This window comes from Mytilus californianus, unplaced genomic scaffold (genome assembly GCF_021869535.1).
Source record: "Mytilus californianus isolate M0D057914Y unplaced genomic scaffold, xbMytCali1.0.p SCAF_1, whole genome shotgun sequence".
Lineage (NCBI taxonomy): Eukaryota > Metazoa > Mollusca > Bivalvia > Mytilida > Mytilidae > Mytilus > Mytilus californianus.
Window position 1 is genome coordinate 113808021 of NW_026262581.1, and position 24077 is coordinate 113832097.

At 34.1% G+C, this 24077-nt stretch overlaps 2 protein-coding genes across 4 annotated transcripts in view; one reads left to right on the plus strand and one right to left on the minus strand.

The window, feature by feature from the left end:
* The window catches only part of LOC127730920 (heat shock 70 kDa protein 12A-like), a 79103-nt gene that overhangs the window by 33889 nt on the left and 21137 nt on the right, over positions 1 to 24077 (minus strand). The window contains exons 2-4 of one of the 2 annotated variants that reach the window (XM_052239543.1): positions 12823 to 13041; positions 6906 to 7065; positions 4189 to 5464 (exon numbers count right to left, since the gene is read on the minus strand). In XM_052239543.1, the coding sequence (XP_052095503.1) occupies positions 4308 to 5464; positions 6906 to 7065; positions 12823 to 13041 (1536 nt within the window). In that variant the 3' untranslated portion in view covers positions 4189 to 4307. Of the gene's footprint in view, positions 1 to 4188; positions 5465 to 6905; positions 7066 to 12822; positions 13042 to 24077 lie in introns of those variants that run through there. The other variant, XM_052239558.1, reaches the window with a different exon arrangement.
* LOC127730936 (heat shock 70 kDa protein 12B-like) overlaps positions 1 to 24077 on the plus strand; it is a 79891-nt gene that overhangs the window by 13963 nt on the left and 41851 nt on the right. The gene's annotated exons all lie outside the window — the stretch shown is intronic.

Sequence of the window (24077 nt, forward strand, 5' to 3'; positions counted from 1 at the left end):
ACAAACAACCATTTAAATTCCGTTTCATCTCCGCATCTAGTAAGTGTTCTACTACTAATCTGTCAGTGCTTCTAACTACCTCCCTTACTACTATCAAAGAACTTGTTATTAACTTTTGTAATAAAGCTTACGAAAATAATGGTATTAATTATTTTTGGAGTGTTAAAAATTCATTAGAGGTTTTAGATAAAATACGTGCTTTTGATGGGCCTTTTAATTCTGTTGACAGTTATGATTTTTCTACTCTACACTACACTTCCACACAATCTTATCAAGAAAAAGTTTTCATATTTAATTAAATAGTCTTTTGAAAAATCTCAAATATCGATTTTGTCATCAGCAAATTAAAACATAACTAAATTTGTATTCTTTTCAAACGGTTTTTGGGATGTATAAATACACATCCACGTTCATTTTCTATATAGAGATTACTCTATCTTTATATTACATTATACATATTTATTAACAGGTTAACTCCTAACTATCATACTGCCTGTCGATACTTTTGTTTTGGCATTGCACAAGTCATGTCTTCTTTGACTGTCCATGACGTTAAAACACTAAATCCCTGGGATGTGTTTTAGTTGATTTTAGTCTCTGATGCATGATTTTTTATTATCAATTGTTTATGGCTTTTAACTAGCTTTCAGTAACTGCGAGTACTCTCAAATCGTAATTTCGTGTTAAATTGACCTGTTGATACAATTTGTAATGTATTTTTGTTATTTGATATTTACTTATTCAGTGCATGTTATATCTAGCCTCAATATTTTTTTTTAATATATACCACCTTTGATAAGTGTTTAGTATGACGATAAATTTTCACTTTTGTTCTCGTACTAGGAACAACAAAATTATTTATTTTGTAAAAAATATTTCCGTACTCCATGTATACCTTACAACAAAATTATTTTTATTTACCTGTGAACGTTATTTTATTTTGCGGCATTTTGTTCAAGGTTATGGTTGTCTTTCTGATATTGTTTTACATCTAACCGCCTTGTTTTATTCATTTTGTATTTACATTGTGTCATAGATCAAATTTATTCGTTCAATGTATGTTCACTTGTTTTTGTTAATATGTCTTTTGATTGAGTTAAGCCATTTCAATTGATATTTTATAGTGTGTTTTTCTATGTTGTGATGTTACACTATTGTTTCAGGTAGGGTGAAGGTTGGCGCCTATTTAAACGTTTAAACTCGCTGCATTTGTTTGCACCTGTCCTAAGTCAGGAACCTGATGTTCAGTGGTTGTCGTTTGTTGATGTGGTTCATAAGTGTTTCTCGTTTCTCGTTTTTTATATAGATTAGACCGTTGGTTTTCCTGTTTGAATGGTTTTACACTAGTAATTTTTGGAGCCCTTCATAGCTTGCTGTTCGGTGTGAGCCAAGGCTCCGTGTTGAAGGCCATACTTTGACCTATAATGGTTTACTTTTACAAATTGTGACTTGGATGGAGAGTTGTCTAATTGGCACTCATACCACATCTTCATATATCTACTTAAGTTTATCTTCATAGAATCCAGGTATATCCTGAATTGTACATGTATCGTCTTTCTTTGTGTCAATTTTCAACCAATGTTAGTCAAGTAGTGAAACACGACCGTTCGGAAGTCAACAGCTACTTAAAATAACTCCTTATTTTCGTGAAATCTTAAGCAAGTAAAATATGGAGCGCACTTTCCCCAATTTTTAATTAAAACCATGGACAATTAGGTTCAAAATGGTTTAAATGTATATCTTTCACCAAAAGTTTCATTTCTGCAAATATGTTTGTTAGTTTAGGTGAACAATGACGTCAAAAGCACTATTTTTTGTCAGGGAAGGGCTACTTTTACATATGCTCTAAATTGGAGTGGGTGGATTGGTGATCTGACACCTAATAGATCAAGTTACAGTAATTTGTTCATGTCACAAATTTGTGCGAGATTTTGCATAAAACTGTGGCTTGTTAAAGTTCAAGGACTACGAATTAAAAAAAATCGATTATGTCATTTATCTTCTGAATTATTATTGAATTGATATTTAAAAACACGATTATTCGGTTTAATGCATGTACAATCAAGTAAAAGCTTTTCTAAAGTCCCTACCCATTCAAAACTTATCTAAAGATTTTTCTTCAAAAGTGATTCATTTTGCTATTTAATTTGCTGCTGAGAAATAGGATGTTGACAATTTAAAAGGTGAAACTATCACGTTTGTTATAGATTCTAGTTTGAAGTCGTCCATCACGGTAGTATACGTCACCTTAGGTTCACTGGAATGTATTAGATGCACGCTCTCTATTAAATAAATATGGGATATTGAGTAACAGGACACCATCAATCAATATATCTGAAGGTGACATTGAAGAACCTTTGCAAGATGCTTTGATGCTTTATCCTTTTGTCTCTGAGAAGGTTCTGTATGAATTCTGCCTGATATGAGTACCAAAAGATAAAAAACCAAACAAGTCGGTGGAAGGGATGAATAAAAAGTATCCATTGGAATACCGGCTGTCTGTTGAAATATTAATTCTATAAACTCAACAAAAGTGTTGTCGATAAAAAAAAAGGGTAGCATTTTTATGACGTCATCTTTGGGGTTTAGTTGTTGGAATCAGTGTGATTCTTCACAAAATAAGATTTTTGATGACGATGACCTAAACAATGTGAAATTGACAATAGCATGGGATAGAAACAAAATTCGACAAATAGAATAACAATCTTCACAACACTACATATTAAACAAAAGTCTGAGCAACACGACCCCCTTAAAAACCGGCGATGGTCTTAAGTGCTCCGGAAGGGTAAGCAGATCCTGTTCCGCGTGTGGCAGCATGGTTAGTACAAATTCGGTAATAAGGCTTATTTGGTAAAATCACACTCGATGAAAAGACGACAGGATCGTGACTAGGACAATAAGAACATATCCTGATATTCCACAAGTATCAACAAATTTACGATTGCGTCCGTAATACTTTCGAAAAGGAATCGTTCGTTTAATAGCTTCCTTGTAAGCAGCAACCCTCTATATAGGAAATTATGGTAGGAAACGCCATCTCTGGAATGGAATATCATATGAACTGAGAGATATATATTCCATCTTGAATGTTGCTACATGGAAATAGACAGCTGCAATCAACTCTATTGCCGTAAAATTTTGTTCTGACCCTAATTGTCAATTTTTAGGCAAAGATGAACTTCGATTAATTTTACTAATATTTTTAATATTCTTTTGGTCATATGGTTGTTAAAGTTTCTACGTATTTATACATCATAGTTTTAAATATTTATTTTTTTAAGTTTGAGCGTTCCCCTTGAAAATAACCCAGCAAGGCGCTTGTTATTTTCACTTTCTGAATGTAAGTCATAGATACGATGCAAACTTAACTGTTTCCATGGTATCTTTTATTTCAAGTTCGATGTGATAATATCGCCGGTGTCTTTATCTACAAAAGTTCCAATCATTTCCGTCCCAGCTATTTCAAAATAATTCGTCGAACATGAAGTTTACATTTAATCAGAGGAAAACGTCTATATAGAAAAACGTGAAGTTAAAGGATAATGCTAGGTTCTTTTCATTCTTTCTGAGAAGCACATGTATAAAGTTTGCCTCATATAAATGAAAGAAACAAGCCGACAAGAAAAGGAGAACAGTTGGTTCTTATAGGAATGTTGATTGTCTGACAATCTGTATGCTAAATCATACAAAAATCTGTGACAGCCTATTGACCCTTGACCTTAACATGCATTTGTTTTTGTTGTTTATTAACCACATGAATGTCCCTAGTCAGTTGTTTTACTTTTGTCCCTGAGAAACATTGTTATGTATTTTGTCAAATTATACAATAAGTAAGATTGCATGACAAACAGTAGTCGATGGAGAATTAACACACTTCAGTTTTCATACACTTTTTAAGAAAAGGAAAGCATATACTCGGGTCAAATAGCTAATTCGATAGCCATAAAAAAAACCTTTGCCAAGTTATGATATAAGGTAAGAACAATCTATTCAACTTACGTTATAAAATATTCTGCAGTTTATCAAATTCTTCATTACTTTGGGTCTTTCAGATTTGTAGGGGTTAAACTATATGATTTTTTCATTGTTTTAAAGACTTATTTTTCTGTAAAAAGTCTGGCTATTGACGTCATGAAATAGTTTTTACTACAAGTATTATTGAAATCATTTGAAAATGTTCAATAATTGCAGTCTAAAACTTTTATTCAAAACTATAAAATAAAAGGAATGTTCCTAAAACATTGTACTACGGTAAAGCAGGCGACATCTTTGTGTTCTTGTTATAGAAGAACGAATGTTATACTTTACTGGATATCATAATCCGAATGACCCATCTCCGGATCATAAATACGTCGCCTATGGTCATCTGAGGGGTTATTTTCTGTTTTTGGCAGAAATTCAATTTTCACCGATGTGATAATATCGCCGGTGTCTTTATCTACAAAAGTTCCAATCATTTCCGTCCCAGCTATTTCAAAATCGATATGTCCCTCGAGTACCTCTGGCCATTCACCCTTTACAGGGGGTATTTTAAAAACGCAATGTTTGATGCATCCTTGATCTGTCACATATTTTGGATTTTCCTTGTCAGATATGTAAACAGGGATTGTTAATGGTTCTTTACGTAAATGCTGAACCTCTGGAGTCAAGAACGTCTTACCCACATTTATCCTTTTTGTATCGCCTACATTTACTACAGTGTCTATTTTGTAGCTAATCATAAAAACGTCATTACACCATAATTGTCCGTCGTATCTAAACATCTTATGTTGTGGCATGCCAGGCTCAAATGGTATGTAAAGGGCAATACCGTAAGTAAAATTACACACACGTGAAGATACAATTTTAGGTATATGACCATAAATAACAGCCCCTGTGAGAACTGACAAACTGCCTTCGTGAGGCACAAACACATTTTTATCTGGAAAAGCTTGTTTTACTGCATTAAACAATAATTCACAGTCAGCATAGCCTCCAACTAACATGATAGCTCTGACATCTTGACATCTTTCATGTTGAAGGATTTCATTTATATCTTTTACAAGTTTTGATAGTGAATGTTTGAAAAATGCAAGAAAAATGTTAACATCAATAAACAGTTTATCTCTTTTTACATGGACTCCTCCTGTATATTGCGAATTGCTTGCAATATCTTCAAAGCTACTTTGGCAATTGTCCTCGCTAATTTCCAACAATGTTGCTGCAATTCTGCTACTAACCTTGGTATCACTAGGCTTAAAAGTTTTTTTCTTTCCTTCAAATGATCTCATCATATCCATATAATCAATTGGATGATTCTTTTTGAAAGCCAATATACACGGGCCAGAGAATAAACGGACCAACATCGACCTATACGCCATATTGACTGAATTTCCACCGTAATCCCCACCACGGACCTTGTGGATTATGTTCAAACAATTATCAGGTAATACCTCCTGGGCAGAAATATCAACTGTTCCACCTAAAAATGGAAATGATTAAGAAATGAAGTAATTGGCCTTATCCAGAAAACAAAATAAGAGATAAAAGAGCCAATACCCGTAAAATGGTATTTTGAATCAATGTCCGAATTTTAATGCAGCCAACCTCAACCTAAGATATTTAATATGTTCCAGGCAAGTAGTTTACAGTAAATATTTGCCAGTCATTTCTAGATTAATTAAGCATAAAAACTTTTTATAATATTAAAAAAAAAACGTCTACATAATATGATTATTACATCATAGTTGCTATTAAAGGTTCAAAAATGTTAGAAACCATAGATTTGAATACTTCCTTTGAGTGTCTAGTTATTTGGTAATCATTTTGGGAATTATATCTACCTTTTGATGGTAACAAATTCTGCTCTTTATATATATTATATTTGTCTCTGAACTATCGTAAGTTATTGCTGATCAAATTGAATATAGAACCACCAAGAATATATTAGTTGTAACACTTTCTAAATAAATTAAGTCACATCATCTCTCTAAAATATCCAGTTATTTAGTGATCCTTAAAGCCTACTCCAAACTTACTACATAACCATGTATATATATATATATATATATACAAGTCTAAATTGAAAACAACGTTCAAACCTATGATTGCGTTGGATAAAAACCGAAATTTTTATACGTGTGCATGCAAAACAAATTTCTTATTAGAGGGGTCTAAATACAGCACAAACAACATTTTCCAAAAGACCAAAAAGGTGAAAAAGTATATTTTAACAAAACGCATTTGACTAACAGGTCGAACAACAAATGTTCTTAAATCCTGCTGACTGCCATTGGCGATTGCCAAATAAACGGATCACAAGGTGTAATAAATGGATCTTAACTATAAATTTAATACCAAAAAGAAAGCAATAAACTTGCGGCGAAGATGGTATACCGCAAACAAAGGTGCAAAGATTTTTTGTACACCATATCCGGATTTCGACAATTAATGTCTCTTCAGTGATGTTAGGAATCGAAACGGTTGTTGGAAGGCCACATAATTTACCTCAATTTAGGATAGACTCTTATATATATATATATATATATATATCAATTCCATCTTCATGCCTAATATATCATGTACTGTGTTACAACTCTAGATTCTACTGACGAGGAAAGGTAACACTAAGGCCACCGAAAGCTGAATATTTTGTTCAGTCTAGGTGGCCGAGTGTTCTAGAGCGCATGAGTTCGAATCCCGGCGAGGGAAGAACAAAAATTTGATTAAACATTGTTGTGCTGATATTTAGAGTAATTATGAATATAATATGTGTTTTCAGCCGTGTATCACCTTCACTGGTGATCCAATGGATGGATCTGTCGTAGAGTTGTCACTTGTTTAGACGTGTCACTTGTTTAGAAGTACTTATATATGGTGAATAGGTATGGTTGGGTCAACTGAAATATAATACAATAAATTACCTCCAGCATCAACAACCAATATCTTAGTTCCCGGTTGGAAGGTTTTAAGGATGATCGTGTGTTGTTCATTCTCAGTCTTTTCCACCTGAAGAAATCGAGCACAGACAGAGGCTGCCTCGGGTTCAAACACAAGTGTACACTGGTCTCCTGGAATACCTGCCTATTTTGAAAAAAATTAAAACCTAATCTACTATTAGTATAAAAATGTCCTGTTAGCATATTTTATGATCTGGTGTATATTCTGAAAAAGTTTATTTTCTTTTTTTTCTTTTGCATATCCAGTGTAATATTGGTATCATTGTGCATATACAAGGAGACTTTAGAAATTGGTAAAAGGTTTTGTCTGATTCGATTTGTACCAATGATCAACTAAAATAATCATAAATCAATGTAAATTGAGTGATCATGGTGATATAGTTTATGTAATACGTTTACTTAGACCTTATATTGAAGACTAATTACCAAAGTTCATAATATTTTTATTTCTCTTTGTTGTTCATCTTTCAAATTGGGTTAAATTTTAACTTAGTGTTAAATGTAAAAAAAAAAATGAAACACGATTTTCAATCTAGCGTTAGTTTTTTTTTCTGTTGCTCATCCTTTGATTGAATTTAAACCTTTAAAATCGTTAAGTAAATGATTCATATTTAATCTAGCCCTCGATCCTAATTAAAATGTTAACCAAAGAATGCTGTTATATTAAAAAAAAGGTGTTAAAAAGATAGGAAAGGGAAAAAGTAGTCGAAAACCATCCGTTTTTCATTTTCTGTCACAATCAACAATCATAAACTGAATAGACTTTATATTTTACGGTCCAACCCTCTTTTTTTGTCTATGTTTACCTTCATTTATTCGTACCTTCTTGAGCTACAGGATCAACATCTTTTTGTACCTTGTTAATTTCTTTGTCTATTAAAACATTCTCCCGCTAATTTTTAGCACGTTTTTTGAGATTAGCATAGTTATGTCAATATTCAGCATAATTTGGATTCAACGATCAACGCTTCCTTTCAAAACAAAAGGTGTTTTATGTCACGTCCGCGTTGTAGATGTACATAGTTAATGAATTTAGACACTAAAATATGTTCGGTTTATACAAGTAATTATATTTATTATATACTTAGTAGTGAATACAGATAAATTGTATGTGTAATACAATCATTGGCAAGCGTGCTGTATCAGCCACCCGTGATGATATCGATATCAGCACGGTTGCAAAGGCTTTATCACACCTTTAATCTGTATGACGTCACGTCATCGATTGCAGTCACTGTTGCAAAGGCTTTATCAAACCCCTAATCTGTATGACGTCATGTCAAACCTATAATCTGTATGACGTCATTTCAAACCTCCTTATCTGTATGACGTCATGTCACATAAAAAAAATCTACGTGAGGTAAGACCGTATATGTATATAATAAAGTGTATATGATATGGCTTATTCAATATCACACACCGTATCAACCCTCAACCAATAATATGAGGCAGGCATTACCTGTGAAAGGGGACGAAGTCTATATAAATTATTTTTTTTTAATTTAAACATATTTTAAGTTCTAAATCTGTTAAAAAAGAAACGGAAATACCGTTACGTTTCCGATTTTGGTTCTGTTGTTAGGGATTTTAGTTGTGACGTTATTTTAGTTATGACGTCATATTCAATGTAAACAAAGAAACGCTATCATCAGGTAACGTTTTTTCATATCAAAGAATAATTACAAATGAAATTGTTATTGTGTTCCTTCCTATATTTTACTGGACTGATAAATATACATTTCACTCAAAATCTCATGACAAACGAGACCGGAAGAAGGAAGTAGATTTCTGTGCAAATGCGGGAATTAAAAAAAAGTTACAAAAAAAAAGTTAACGATTTTGAGTTCATTAGTACAATGAAAATTTCGGGAAATTTTCCAGATTTTTTTTTTTTTTTTTTTTTTTTTTATTGATTTTTCTACTGTATTAGGGGACTTCGTCCCCTTATAATCCCTCGAGCAGAGCTCTTGGGATTATATTGGTGTCTCGGGTTGATACGGATGTGATATTGAAAAAGCCATATGATATTCTCTATGTATCAAACCAGTTTTCTTAGGTTGTAAAGAAAGTGTGGATAATTAGAGAAGTATTAAGACTTGAATGCACATGCTACATCGATTTTTAAAGACCCAAATGATGTTAAGCACCTGCCCTACCTCCATGATAAATATGTTGTTATCCCTGCAGATAAAATCCAAAACAACATCGATTTTGTGTGCAAATCACATTACATAAACTGCTTGATAAAGGATTAAGGTATTGACAATTTACTTGGAGACTCGGAATATACTCCCACGGCACTTACCAAGGAGGAAATCCTGAATACAAACAACGTTTTATTGCTGGGTCGTCCAAGTGCTCTACGAAATCTCTTTCTAAATTATTAACATCAATTTTATCAATAATCAAAACCGGGCTTCAAAGTAATTGTGAAACTACCTACTCTATGGGCTGTGTGAATCCGAGATCTGTCGGAGTACATACAATCTAAATATATTTCCTCTAGCAATAGTATTATTACTTTCGACGTTTCTACCCTGTACACAAGTATTCCCCTTACCAAACTGAAAGACAAATTGAAAGAACTGGTCCTGTTTTGTTTAATAAATAATGACCAAAGTAGTTACAAGTATCTTGTTTTTGTGATGGATGTATCGTATATTGTAATAAAAGACTCGGATAATAAGCAAAATTCTCTGAAACTGCCAGATGCTTGGTTTCTTGATTGACAACAAACATATTTGTTAAGTTTGGAAGACGTGTTTTACAACAGACAATCCGCATTACCATGGGAACTAACTGTGTTCCTCTTCTTTCTTTCCGACTTGTTCTTTTATTCATATGAGGCAGAATTCATACAAGAGTTTCTTTGGAAGAATGAACATCAGCTAGCGTTATCTTGTAAATTTACGCTTCGCAATACTCACTAAATAATTTAAAGTGTGGTGACTATGTTGAACGCATCTATTCTATCGAAATTGAAATAATGGAATACATCAGGTACAGTTAAGTCTGCCTCATGCCGTGACTTAAATCTAGAAATATGACAATGAGGGTCAGTTGAGAACAAAACTTTACGACAAGAGAGATGATTTCAGCTTCCCAATTGTGAATTTTCCATTTCGAAGTAGCAACATTCCAGCAGCGCCTGCATATGGAGTTTATATCTCCAAGTTGATACGATATTTATAAGCATGCAATTCCTATGATGATTTCCTTGATAAAAGGTTGCTGTTCACTCTGAAGCTTTCAAACTAAGAGTTCCAAGTGGTGAAGTTGAAATCATCCATTCGAAAATTTTACGGACGCTATCATTTATTGGTTGACAGTTATGGCATATCTATTTCACAGATGACGACGGATATGTTCTAATTGTCGTAACCACAATCCCGTCCTTTTCTCCTCGAATTTGACCTATCGAATTAAACTAATCACTGGGTATGTACTCAAATGAGCAATACGACGGGTGACACATGGGGAACAGGATCTGCTTTTCCCTCCGGAGCACATGAGATCGCCATCGGTTTTTGGTGGGGTTCATGTAGCTTAGTCTTTAGTTTGTTTTCTATGCTGTGTTTTCTATATGTTACAGGCATTTTCTAAATTTAGGCATTTTGCAAAATGACTGAATTTTCAGGCGATTTATAAAATGCCTAACCTTGACAGGCATTATATAAAATGACTAAAAATACCTAGTCATTTTGTAAAATGACTGAAAGTTTGAAACAAAATTCAACAAATTGCCTGTTAAGTTTCAGGCAATTTGCAGAAAAAGGATATCATTGACAAAAAGTGGACAAAAACACAACATCTTGTAAAGAAAATAACTAATGGTTCGGTAGAATTAATGTATTCTTCAAAAACCAGCTGGAAAAGTTTGTATGTCATATAATATGTTCTTTTTAGTGAAACTACGTTAAGTATGTACGCACTCTGTATTTTAGATAGTAAATTTATGATTATTTTGTCAAAATGGCAGAAGGGCAATTTGTTCTTTTAATAGAACAAAATTTACAAACGAATCTTAAGAAAATCCATATTCAAAACAGTGAAGTGAAACATATGAAGCAGAGAAAAAGAAGTTTGTTTTAATTGACCGATTGGTTTGTTTGCTTTCAGTAGCAAATATTTCATGCATTTTTAAGACGAGAAATTTGGTTATAATTCATATGGGTTATTTCTGCAGTGGATTAACCTGGATAAAGGACAGGAATTTCGACTGCCGCTTGAAATGAAGGTGTTTTATATAGGGATAGAAAATTCCACCTGAAGAACGGTCAAAGAGTTCTTAACGTGCAGAGAGTGTTGCACTTTACACAATACACAATGGTTACTGCTGTACCCCTATTTTTGACATTTTTACCTATTGTGTCTGTTTGTTTTGTTCACGCATCGTTGTCAATATAATGGAATTTGATGCGACTGTCATACAAGTGATAGGTTAAGCTAGCTATAAAACCAGGTTCAATCCACCATTTTCTACATAAGAAAGTGCCTGTACCAAGTCAGGAATATGACAGTTGTTATCCATTCGTTTGGTGTGTTTGTTTTTTTGATTTTGCCATTTGATTGGGGACTTTCCTTTTTGAATTTTCCTCGGAGTTCAGTATTTTTGTGATTTTACTTTTTACTAACATGCGGCAATATATTTAATGTCCCCATTCAGAAAGAATGAGAATGTTTACATCCACATCCAAACAAATTCCCCTCTATAGCATGGGTTTCGCCATACAAGGCCGTATTTGGTTGTGATGCAAATATATGAGTATCTTCATCTTCACTGCCTCAAGGAAATTCACGGGTCTTTGCAATCTAATGAATTAATAAGACAGTAGTTAACTGTGGTTAAAATCTCGAAAATCGACCAAGAAGAGACAAATAACGGTGCATTGACAGGATAAGCGTCTCCTGCTATAGATGCATCACCCGTCATGGGCAGATCTGCTTCAGTCCGTTAAAAGCTATAAGCCAAAAGATGCATGTCAAACTAATCATGATAATGTTCTTTGAATCTTTTGGGAACATGACAAAAAAAGAAGATATTCATGTGTGACGTGTGTGCTTATTGCGAAACCCAATGTTATCGAACGGTAAGTGTTTTATTAGAAAAGGTAATGAAAGAGCTAAATGTGTCATGATCCAGGTTTCTCCATTTAGTCATTATGTAAAATGCATGAATCTTGCAGGCATTTTAGAAATTGCCTAAATTTAGAAAATGCCTGTAACATATACAGATGTTTGTCTTTGGGTCGTTTTTCGTTTTTTGCCATGACATTGTCAGAGCGTTTTCGACCTATGAGTTTGATTATCCCTTCGGTATCTTTTCGTTTGCACTTGGTAACATTACATATGTTAAAAGATTAAACTCTAGGCAAGAGTTATATTTAGTCCAAACATTAGCAATTGGGTCACGACTATCTCTCGAAAAAATAATGACCAAATTTGTACTGCTGGTGCAAATAGAAACATATATACTCCCTTCTATATATTTTAGAGAACTAAATTGGTCCAAAACGTGTATAGTCGAAACAGGGTTAGTACAAGAGTTATCGTTCTCATATTGCCCAATATAAGACGGCATCTGTTAAATATTCAAAGTAAGTAATAGATACTAATGTTTTTTTCCTCCAAGTATCAGAAAGCCGGTAGGCTATAAATATTTCACAGTCCATCGGTGACCTAATACTATATATTCACGTTCAGTGAATTTCAGAGGGGGACCCCATTACATTATGTATAAAATTTAAAATTTAATGACTGTGTATGTACCCTATTAGGTCACCGATGACCTGTGTAATAAATATATATTTCATTTGTAGGTGACTATCAATTAACATTTATTAATATTCAACCGGTCTTGTTTATACATATATAACCATACCTCAGTAGCAGACTCTCGCATAAACTGTTTACAAGAGTCATTCCATATCGCAGGTACAGTTATAATCCACTTTATCTTGTCTTCCCGAACTCCTATCTGCCTTTCATCAATTGTTTTCCTGAAATGCTCTTTTAAATACTTGATGCAAGATGAAAACAAAAGTTTAGCTGATATTTCTTTGCTACCCTTCTCTTGTATAAGAAAATCCATTCTAACATCCTACAATTAATATGAAGAATTCAACAGATTTTCCAAACCTATTCGGATATACATGTATTCACTCATAAAATGATGGTAGTTAGTTGCTATTGATGTTTAAGATGTCCACTAGTCGGAGTTAAAATTATTCTTCTTGTAAGGGTTTTTGGAGCAAACTGTAAGTAAGAATCATCTGATTCCGAATATACAATGCTAAAATAGACATTGTTTCCTCTTTATTGATATCAATTTCGATACATATAAGTGTGATCGAAATGAAATACACGTTTTAAGAAGGCCTTTAGCGGATATGTGGTAAATATATGATTGTCTACTATTTTACTCTCCGTTGTGCGCATGACCTTGCATATTGAATTTATAATTTCAATCAATAGAATCTTGTTGGCTGCTTTGTCGGTCGGTACGAACATAAAACAATTTCCGGGTACTTGATTATCATTTCTAGTCCCAGAAAAGAATGATTTTTTTTTCTCATTTTTTCAAAATGTGGTATGCGAATATCTGCAATATCCATACATTAATTAAAATAATCAAGTGATTTTTCACCCGATTTCTCCCGTTTACATTAAGACTTTGAATGAACCCCTCAAAAATGGGGCGGGGGGGGGGGGGGGGGGGGGATCTTTGGTGTTCTGAAATGGTAAACAGATCCTGGCACTCGTCATTAGGATTATATCTACATTTGATGTTTCACAGTCTCATGTTAACGGAGAATTATTGTCTATACCGGGGTCTGAAGTAACTCACGTAAAGCACTAAAGTCTGTACGAATATGAAGCAATAGGTAGTTCTTTGTTATTAAAATAAGGATATTTACGGGTTTGACGTTTAAGTCGTTAAACATATAAGATAAAGTCATAATATCAATTAGTTTGCTGATATATTTTATTTTGAAAAATGCATTCAAATTTATCAATACGAAGGAATTGCAGTGTTCTGAAAAGGTAAACAGATCCTGGCAGTCGTCATTAGGATTATACCTAAATTTTGATGTTTCACAGTCTCATGTTAACGGATAATTATTGTCTATACCGGGGTCTGAAGTAACTCACGTTAAGCACTGATTTTTTTCTCTGTACGAATACGAAGTAATAGGTAGTTCTATGTTATTAAAATAAGGATATTTACGGGTTTGACGGTTAAGTCGTTAAATATATAAGATAAAGTCATAATATCAATTAGTTAATATATTTTATTTTGAAAAATGCATTCAAATTTATCAATACCTACGGTAACAAAAAAAAAATGTAATGATACGCGTACACTCATAGAGATGACTGAAAAACGATATCATATCACGGTATTCTAAAATGTAATGTTATTTACTATTTTGTATTTCACCCAGTTTGCATATTCATTAATTCCTACCATTATTCTCGAATATAAATGTAAGAGATCATCAAGTGTAAAACTAGTAAGATATCGACTTTATTAATCAGGGTTGATACGTTTACTATGAGACTTATGATAACGTCTTTAGCAACATGATATCAGCAGCGGAATAATACGATGGGTTTCCCTATCAAATGATATTGTCATTTACGCAAATACGGTTAGTAGTCGTGTTAAGTACCCTTATAAAAACAACATGGCGTTGAGGAAAAATCTGAAACGTTTCAGATGAAGATTGATGATGAACGATTGAAATAAATGCAGAAAACACATTAAAAGCTAACAAGTTGTTTTTGTTGGCATTTGTTTTTGTATGGACCAATGGAAGTAGGTCTTTATGTTATATATTTAGATCCAACGCATAACTTGAACATTGTTTTCAATTTAGACTTGTTTATATTTCTTTCGTTTGGGCTTGTATTATATTTGCCTTCGGTTTATCCGTTCATCCTATTTTGACTCCTCAAAATTCAAGAGTCTATCCTAAATTGAGGTAAATTGTATGGCTTTCCAAATACCGTTTCGATTCCTAACATCACTGAAGAGACATTAATTGTCGAAATCCGGATATGGTGTACAAAAACCTTTGCACCTTTTGTTTGCGGTATACCATCTTTTCCGCAAGTTAATTGTTTTCTGTTTAGTATTAAATTTATAATTAAGATCCATTTATTACATCGGTGATCCGTTTATTTGGCAATCGCCAATGGCAGTCAGCAGGGTTTAAGAACATTTGTTGTTCGACCTGTTAGTCAAATGCGTTTTGTTAAAATATACTTTTTCACTTTTTTGGTCTTTTGGAAAATGTTGTGTGTGCTGTATTTAGACCCCTCTAACAATAAATTTGTTTTGCATGCACACGTATAAAAATTTCGGTTTTTATCCAACGCAATCATAGGTTTTAACGTTGTTTTCAATTTAGACTTGTAGATATATATATATATATATATTATAAATGTGTAATTCAGTTTCATATGTTTATACGGAATTGTACAAGTGATGTCCGGAAATGCCTTTTGTTTGCTCTCTCTCTGTTAGTGAATGTCTTTCATGTGAGACGTGTATGTATGAGCCAGTTTCCAAACCAAAAACTAAAGTTAAAAGACGAGGCCCATATCGTCACATGGTAGAGAGACCCTAAAAAGCTTTGAAGAAGACATTTACAAAAGTTTTGAGAAATACCTGTGCAGGTTTCAAGACACAATTAATTTTATTTCTGAAAATGTGACTCCCATGCATGTAGACACCGTACACAAGTTCTGGACACGTGGTTGTTATTCGTCAATGTGGTCAGGACAAATTTGATAAATTATGACAGCATTTTGACTAGTGACTTATACGAACAAATATTCATTTTATAACACAATTTTCCACACAAACATAGACATTTATTTTTACACTAATCGCCATTTATACATAAATGAGTCTTGTCCGTGTGGGTAAACAAGTGCGTAGTTTAGACCAGAGACTTCACCAAGCGCCTCTTTTGCGCACAATACCTGTTGTATTGTCTGATAGCAAGGCCAAATATTTATCTTACATTCTTGACTGGTCATCACATCCTGAAAATAAAATATTTTGGTGGTGAAAAAGTGGTGCGGACACTGAAACTCAGTTTACTTGGCTTAAAGAAAATTTAGTAACTAAAATTCATGAACTTTCCTCACGACATCTTACAAAATACATTTTTCTAGGTACTTGTGACCTGACAGAACAATCTGGAAAATTTATTCAGTTACGATCGGACAATAATGATCTTGTAAAACACATATGTGATACATACAAACAAATTTACAAGTTCCTCTCAGATTACCCGACAATCAAACCAGTTTTTCTGGAGCTATCCTACCATTCAATTTAATTGTGGATTTTATTTCAACAACACCCTGAACCGGAGCAATTTCGTGTGCAGGATAGATTATTAAAATGCCAGAATGCCGAGGTCAATAGATTTATTAGGGAAAAAAATATTTTGCTTCGTGCTCATTCACCAGATTTTGGTTTGGACTTGCTTAAAGTCAGAAAACATCATGGCCGTCCGTATGCATATTGAAATAACCTTGGTCTATATATAGACGGAATTCACCCACATCCATATATGGCACGTTTGTGATTGATTCGAATTTTACTTAGGATAATTGAAGATTGCAAAAATAAAGATTTATTTTAATATGCATTGCCTGTATTTATTTTCATGTATGTAGAAGAATGTAAGATTTATCTCATTCCTACTCGTGTACTTACAGTATTTAAGATTGTTCTCATTACTGATTTTTCGGTGTTGGATATATATATATATATATATAACATTGTATTTTTATTGAGTAAATGTCCTCATCAGACAACGATTCTGTATTATCAGACGACTTTCTACTGTTTAATCAAATAACAGACCACTTAGAACCAGATATCGGATATTTATTGCAACCTTCTCCAGAAAATTTTAATGATACATTTATTTTGCCAAATATACAGACACCAGCTACCCCTGCCTGGACACCATTTAATAAATTTCAAACATCAAATTTTACCAATTCTACTACGCCAAATACCATAGTTTTTTCAAGACTTGAAAGGGCCTCGGTGGCCGAGTGGTCTAAGTAGTCGAACTACTGTATCACTAGCCTGTCAACACAGGTTGTGAGTTCGAATCCCAATCGACTCCAATCTTAATTGGACTAGTTTTCCTACCAAAGGTCGGTGGTTCTCTCCGGGCACACCAGCTTCCTCCACCATTAAAAACTGACCGCCACGAAATAGCACAATATTGTTGAAAGTGGCGTTCAACATCAATCAATCAATCAATGTATCAAGACTTGAATACGAAATTCAATCTCTCATATCTGATTTAAAACATAATTCTGTTCACAAAATGGAAAAGTTAGCCAATTGTCGGTTGGGGATACCCACATGAAAATTTATTTCAGTTTTTGAGTGAGTTCGAGTCTTATGCCGTGTTGCATCATATATTACCGGAAGAGAATGCTGGAAAATTGCCGCTTTTCATTTGCACCTTTGTAGCCCAGTTCTGACTTGGTTTAATACTCTTCCAGCCGACAGTAAACAAGTATGGCAAATTTTTGAACAGGTTTACAAGAAGCAATATCTCGATGTTGATTTTCGAAGTCTAGCTATACTTCTTGAAGGTGAAATATTCGAAATATTGAAACTTGAAAAGGGCAATCAATTGACGATTTTATGCTCAACTACTCGAAAAAACAACAATTTTCCGCAGAAATGATCACGAAATACTGATTAAATTTATAAAGGGGTTGCCTGATCAACTCGCCTTTTTTGTTCGGGCAGGTCACCATAGTGATAGCGCAAGTTGCCTAGCAACTGCCAAAATGTGCGAAGCTTACGGCTACCGAAAGGATGATGCACCGCTTATAGCTGCTGCTACTAAAACTGACGATAACACACACGTTGCGGTGAAAGATTTAAACAATTTTAAAACTGATGTGGTTGGTGAATTACAAGGACAAATAAACAGTCTAACCCAAGCCGTGTCAAAACTTGCCACTGATTTTTCTCAGCAACTAGACTGTACTCGTGATGTAAAAGGAAATTGTCATTTTCCTCGTCCACGAAATCGAGATCGTCAGGTATCTCAATCTGACCGTGGATTGTGCCGTTAATGTCAAGCGCCTGGACACTTTGCACGTGCCTGCAATTTGAATGAACGGGGCTATATAGATTCTTCTTTTATTTGTCATTTTTATGGACAAACGGGCCATAAGAGTCCGCAGTATTCGGGAAACCGGAGGAACCCGGGGTTCACAGGGCAGGACCCCCCGGGGCGGCAACTAAAGGAAATATCTGTACACCAGTCTGCCCATGTTAACATTTCTAATAATACTGTGACTGATTCTGACCACGAACACAATAAATTTCATTACAATCATTATTCATCATCAACTGAATGTACAAGTGACGACGATTCGGCATTTGTTGGAAAATTTTTGTATATGCCTGTGCGAATTGCAAATCTGGAAATTTTAGCATTAATTGATACAGGTGGCTCAATGAATGTGATGTCTTTGCAATTTTTTAACTCGAATACCCGATTCAATGAAGTCCGAGTTTAGTGCTACACATGACAAAATTTCTTTAGCGAATAATCAAACAGTGCAAATTTATGGAACTGCTATGGTTAAGATTTCTGTGCCTTGGGGAAAGCACTGGATTCCTGTATATATTTTAGTCCAAACATCGCATCCTTTAATTTTAGGAACGCATTATTTATTTTCCAAGAATATCGTTCTTGACTTAGTGATTGTTGCATAAAATCCACAGTTCAAGGTTTTAACTCAACGTCCCGCTTCTATACCTCCGAATTCAGAAGAACTTATTTGGGGACAAGTTAATGGAAAAGTGCAATACGGAATGCAAGGTATATGTACTTCTAAAATATCTAAAGACCGAGGTGAATCGACAGAAACAAGTCCCGATTGAAATATTGAATTTTACTAATGAAACTGTACATTTGAATAATGGACAGATTTCAGCGGAGCTTGAACCATTTTCTTAGGATCATGTATGTATGCCTTTGAGTGAAAATAATGACACTCATTTGGTTCAAAGTATTCAATTGTCGACTGCACCGATGAATAAAGGTACTGAGATCGACTCTAAATTTATTTCTTACTAGTATTTTAAGATTCCCGAATACTTAACTGAAGTACAGAAAACGACTTTGATTGAATTTTTTCCATTCTCAAAGGATTATTGTTAACAGGGGAAAGCCCTGAATTATGCTTTACTAATGTTGTCCAACACCAAATGTGTTTGAAGCCCGACTTTAAACCGAAACACCAACGGTCATATCGTTTAACTCCTGAAAAGAAGGTATTTTAAGACATCATTTGGATGAACTTTTGCGACAAGAAGTAATTGCACCTGTAGACGAAACAGGAAATGTCCCTATTACAAGTCCGGTTGTACTTGTGTCGAAAAGAACGAACCAAAAAGGCAAAGGAAATACTTCATCGAAAGAGACTAGTTTGTCAAAGTTTTGTTTCTGCTGCGACTTGAGTATTTAAATTTCATGACTCAGTACTTTTCTTATTCAATTCCTGATTTACAAGATCTCACTGAATCGTCTTCAAATAGAACACCGAATTTTCTTACTTCAATAGACTTATCATCTGGGTTTTTCCAGTTACCGATCTCAAAAGAAAGTCAACGTTACACAGCCTTTAATATATGATTTGGTACTTTCAAATTCTTAAGATTACCGATGGGACTTTCCTGTTCATCTCCAGCATCTTTTCAACTTTTGATGGACAAAGTTCTTAAAGGATTGACTTTTAAATCATGTTTGTGCTATCTTGATGATATCCTTGTTGCGTCAGAAACATTCGATCAGCATATTGAAGATTTACGGAACGTTTTTCAAAGATTTACGAATGCAGGTTTAAGGACCCAAAAAGTGCACCTTTGCTCAGAACTCTTCTTTATACTTAGGTCATAAAATTTCAAATAAAGGAATTGTGCTGCAACCGGACCGTGTTCAAGCCATCGTTGATTACCCTATACCAAAAAGTGTTAAAGAGTTACGTCGCCTTGTTGGTTTATTTAATTGGTTTAGAAAATACATTAAAAATTTCAGTGCTGAAATGGAACCTCTAACTAGGATTTTAAAGGAGTATGAACGTTTAAGCTGGACCGATGAACAACAATGTGCATTTCAGAATGTTTTAAATTACTCCTGCTGAATTCTCCTATTCTGGCCTTTCCAGACTTCAATTTACCATTTAGACTTGCTGTAGACTCTTGTTGTAAGGGCATTGGTTACGTGCTACATCAGAAAATGAATAAAGTTGATGAAATTCGTGTTGTACGATTCGGATCTAAGGCTCTTAGTAAATAGTAGAAATCATATGGACCAACAAAACTAGAATTACTTGGCATGGTTACAGCCGTTCTAGAATGTTCATCATACCTACGAACAAAGCCGTTTGTTATAGAATGCGACCACCAAGCGCTGAAATCGCTGTTTAGCAACCAACTGAAAGGCGCCATTTATGAGCGATGGATTGCTATTTTACAGCAGTATAACTTTGAAATTCAGTACAAGCCTGCGAGGGAAATGGAAATTCCGGATGCTTTGTCGCGATGCATGCAAGAAACCAATAACGAACCGGAAAATACAGGACAAATTATTGTTCCAGGAGTTATACAATTGACCACTTTATTACGTGATTCCGATTCTAGTGACAGTAAAAATTTACAACTGAACAATATCTGTCTGCCTGCGCCAGTTCCGATGTACACCGTCGTTAATAGTCTTCCACGTAATAATGTAATGTTACAGACAAAATGACTATGATGCCGACACCGAAGACATTGATCAACATTATATACATGTATCAATGAAACGCAAACCGCGAAAGAAATAAAACTTAGTGAAAGAAACGGAACCTTTGTATATCCATAGTAAAGATAAACTGACCGATTGTGATTCAAAACATACTCAAATGTCGATTTCGGATCAGTTTAACCAGTCAGACAACGTTTATCAACAAATCACTCAAACGTCTAAATTACATAAATTGGATCAAATATTTGATCAAAGTACTGATAGTGCTACTTCTCAATGTGATGCACATTTTTAAATCAAAACACTGAAAATTCTCATATTTAAGATCCAGACAAAATATTTAATTAAAGCACTGCAAGTGATAATATACAGGATTCGGACAAAATATTTGAACAAAGTACTGACATTAATGATACGCAGGTTACTTATACTAGTTATAATGATATGAGTGAAAATGAAACCACGAACAATTATACTAAAAACGAGACTCTGTTACTGGTATTGATAGTGATTCAAATGTAAATATTTTGACATCGATTGACATTTTTCGGGAAAAGAGATTTAATGTCGATTCGATACATGAATTGCAGCGCAATAACGCAAACTGCAGACTGTTGATTCAGTATCTTGAAAGAAACGAACTACCAAAGCTGCAGAAAGAAGCGCACAGACTTCGTTTATTAATATCAAAGCAGGAAAAATACCACACTAAAGACAAAAACTGCAATTACGTCATTTCCTACGCCGTGTGCACCATTTGAAGTTTTGGAAATGGACCTTCAATATGGACCCGTCCCTGTGTCTCGCAGTGGCAATTTTTATATTTTTACTGCAATTGACTTATCTAGTAAATACTTTTTTGCAGAACCAATACCCAACACTGATCCGTTAACAGTCAGAAATGCTCTTTTTAAGTTGGTCAATGTGAAAAGTTAAACGTTATACGTACTGAAGTCGAGAAAAATTCTATTAATTCAAAAGTTAAAATGATAGACCGAGTTAATAAAGACGAAATACCAAATATTTCGTTTCACGAAAACGACTTTGTTTGCTGAAAGAGCCAACCGGATCAGGACAAAAACTTAAGAATAAATTTGCCGGTCCATATGTGATCTCTACAGTAAATAGTCATAAATAGTCATCATATGTATACTTTGAAGGACCAAAACACGAACAAAATATTATCAAAGCCAGTGCACATAAAGGTTGAAATCTGCTCATGTAAGAAAACCAAATCCTTCAAAATATTTTATGGACCCTGTTCTTACGAAACTCGACGATGTTGAAGTGCAAGATCATACATTTTTGGATGAGGATAGTACGCATGTTAAGGACACCAATTACGAAAATGTATCTGATAATATTTCCGACGCTGATAATACACGCAAATCAGATAATATTTTATTTGTTCAAAATAACAAAGCCATGTCTCGCCCAAAGCGAGCTAAGAAATTACCAGCTAGGTTCAAAGATCAGAATTTTATGAATTTTAGTGAAGTTGACGTGTCTAGCGAATCAACGTCTACAAGTCAGTTAAAAGTTAAAAGATTCCTAGCACAGAAAATTATAAACGGAAATAGACCCTATCTTGCTCATGTAGTTGGTGAACCAGCCCTACACGCTATTTGGCTTCAGGAAAATCAGCTTGGACCGAAAGCAAAGGCCAAATTGAATTGTCGACCTCCGCCACAAATTTAAACATTTTATTTTCTTTATTCAGTAGATTGTTTTATGTCAACATATAATCATGGAAATAGTGTCAAAACATCATCTTCATTAGATTAGCGTCCACTTTTTATACTTTTTTTCTGTGAGATTTTTCTCATGACTATTTTATAAAGTAGCTATGTACAACGTAAAATTCCTCTTGATTTGGAATTTCTACTCATAAATAAGGAATTCGTCATGATCTGTGTGATTGATATCATGATATTGTTAGTGCCGTCTGTATCTTATTCTTCAATTAGAAGCTCATAGTGTTCATGAAGATTTATTTGTGAGATTTATCTCATATTAAGATATTCGGCAAACTGAAATTTCTGTTATAGACAGTCTTAAATGTACATGTTATTGGCAGTGTCAGTAAATGAAGACCATAGAAAAAAAAAAACCAAAGACTCATATGGACATTTATGATGTGTTGCCTGAGTATATTTTGTATTATTATTCATTGATGTTTTTAGGATATCATTCCGGCATCATTTACATTTTGACTACTTAAATAATGTTATTGAAATATCATATTTTGTATTGATTATTGATAACATGGACAATTTTGTTTGATTAACATGTTTTAATTAGTCTAAGAGTTTAAAAGTAGTTAGCCTGATTTGTTTTTGAAAGGCAAATTTATTGAATATAGAACAGGTAGTTAGATTATTTACGTGGTAATATTAACGTTTTGTTTCTTCTCCATTTTGAATTTAAGATGTATGTATATCGTATTTGAATGTAATTTGTAACAAGGTATGTTCGAAAGTTGCAAGGATTAGTTAAAAAAATGAATCGTATTGTCAAGACTTTATAATGAAAACTACACTTTATTTTAAGAACTGAACATTGTTTTTCTATAGTGTTGATTGTTAATGAAATAAGTTTTATTACATTAAATACCTCACCTTCATAAATTTAGATATTAGTCCACTCGCTGCATTATTCAACCGGAAACCAGCCAGAAAAAAAGAAGCATACCCCTTTGACAACCTCTCCAACCTGACGCATGCGCGCCATAAACCTTCCTCATTTTTTCGGTTCCATGGTGTTTGCTGCACACTTTCTCTGAGAAGGAAAAAAGTTATTCAAAACCACGTTTTCTAAATAGAAAATTATTGTTATTAATTATTTTGTAATATTAATTTGTTTAATTCAGGTAATACATTGAATTTAATTTATCTGAATTATAGATGGTAGAACACTAATTTCGTCAACTCAAGAGGTGAGTGACACACACACATGTGGTTTGTTGTCCCCTTGGCGTTTGGTCACTCATTCTGATGAGTTTTGGAATAGAGGTATGGACTCTCAGTTTATCCCGGGTGTTTGTAGTGTGAGTCTGGAATAGGACTCAGACCCTGTTAGGACTTTGCCCTTCACTTCTGGTACTGGTCAGGTTATCTCGGTCTAGCAGGGTATCTCTTACCGTAACTAGGCCTCTTGAGATACCAATGTCTCCTGTTTCTTGCACAACAAGTATGCAGGAGACTTCCAGCTGGTATCAGGAGTGACCCTTTTTCAGGACTAGGTGGCTTATGAACTTTGCCTACCTTTCCATGCCTATGAGTATGCCCAACTTGCCTCCTTATCCTCAGCCCTTTGATCCGTA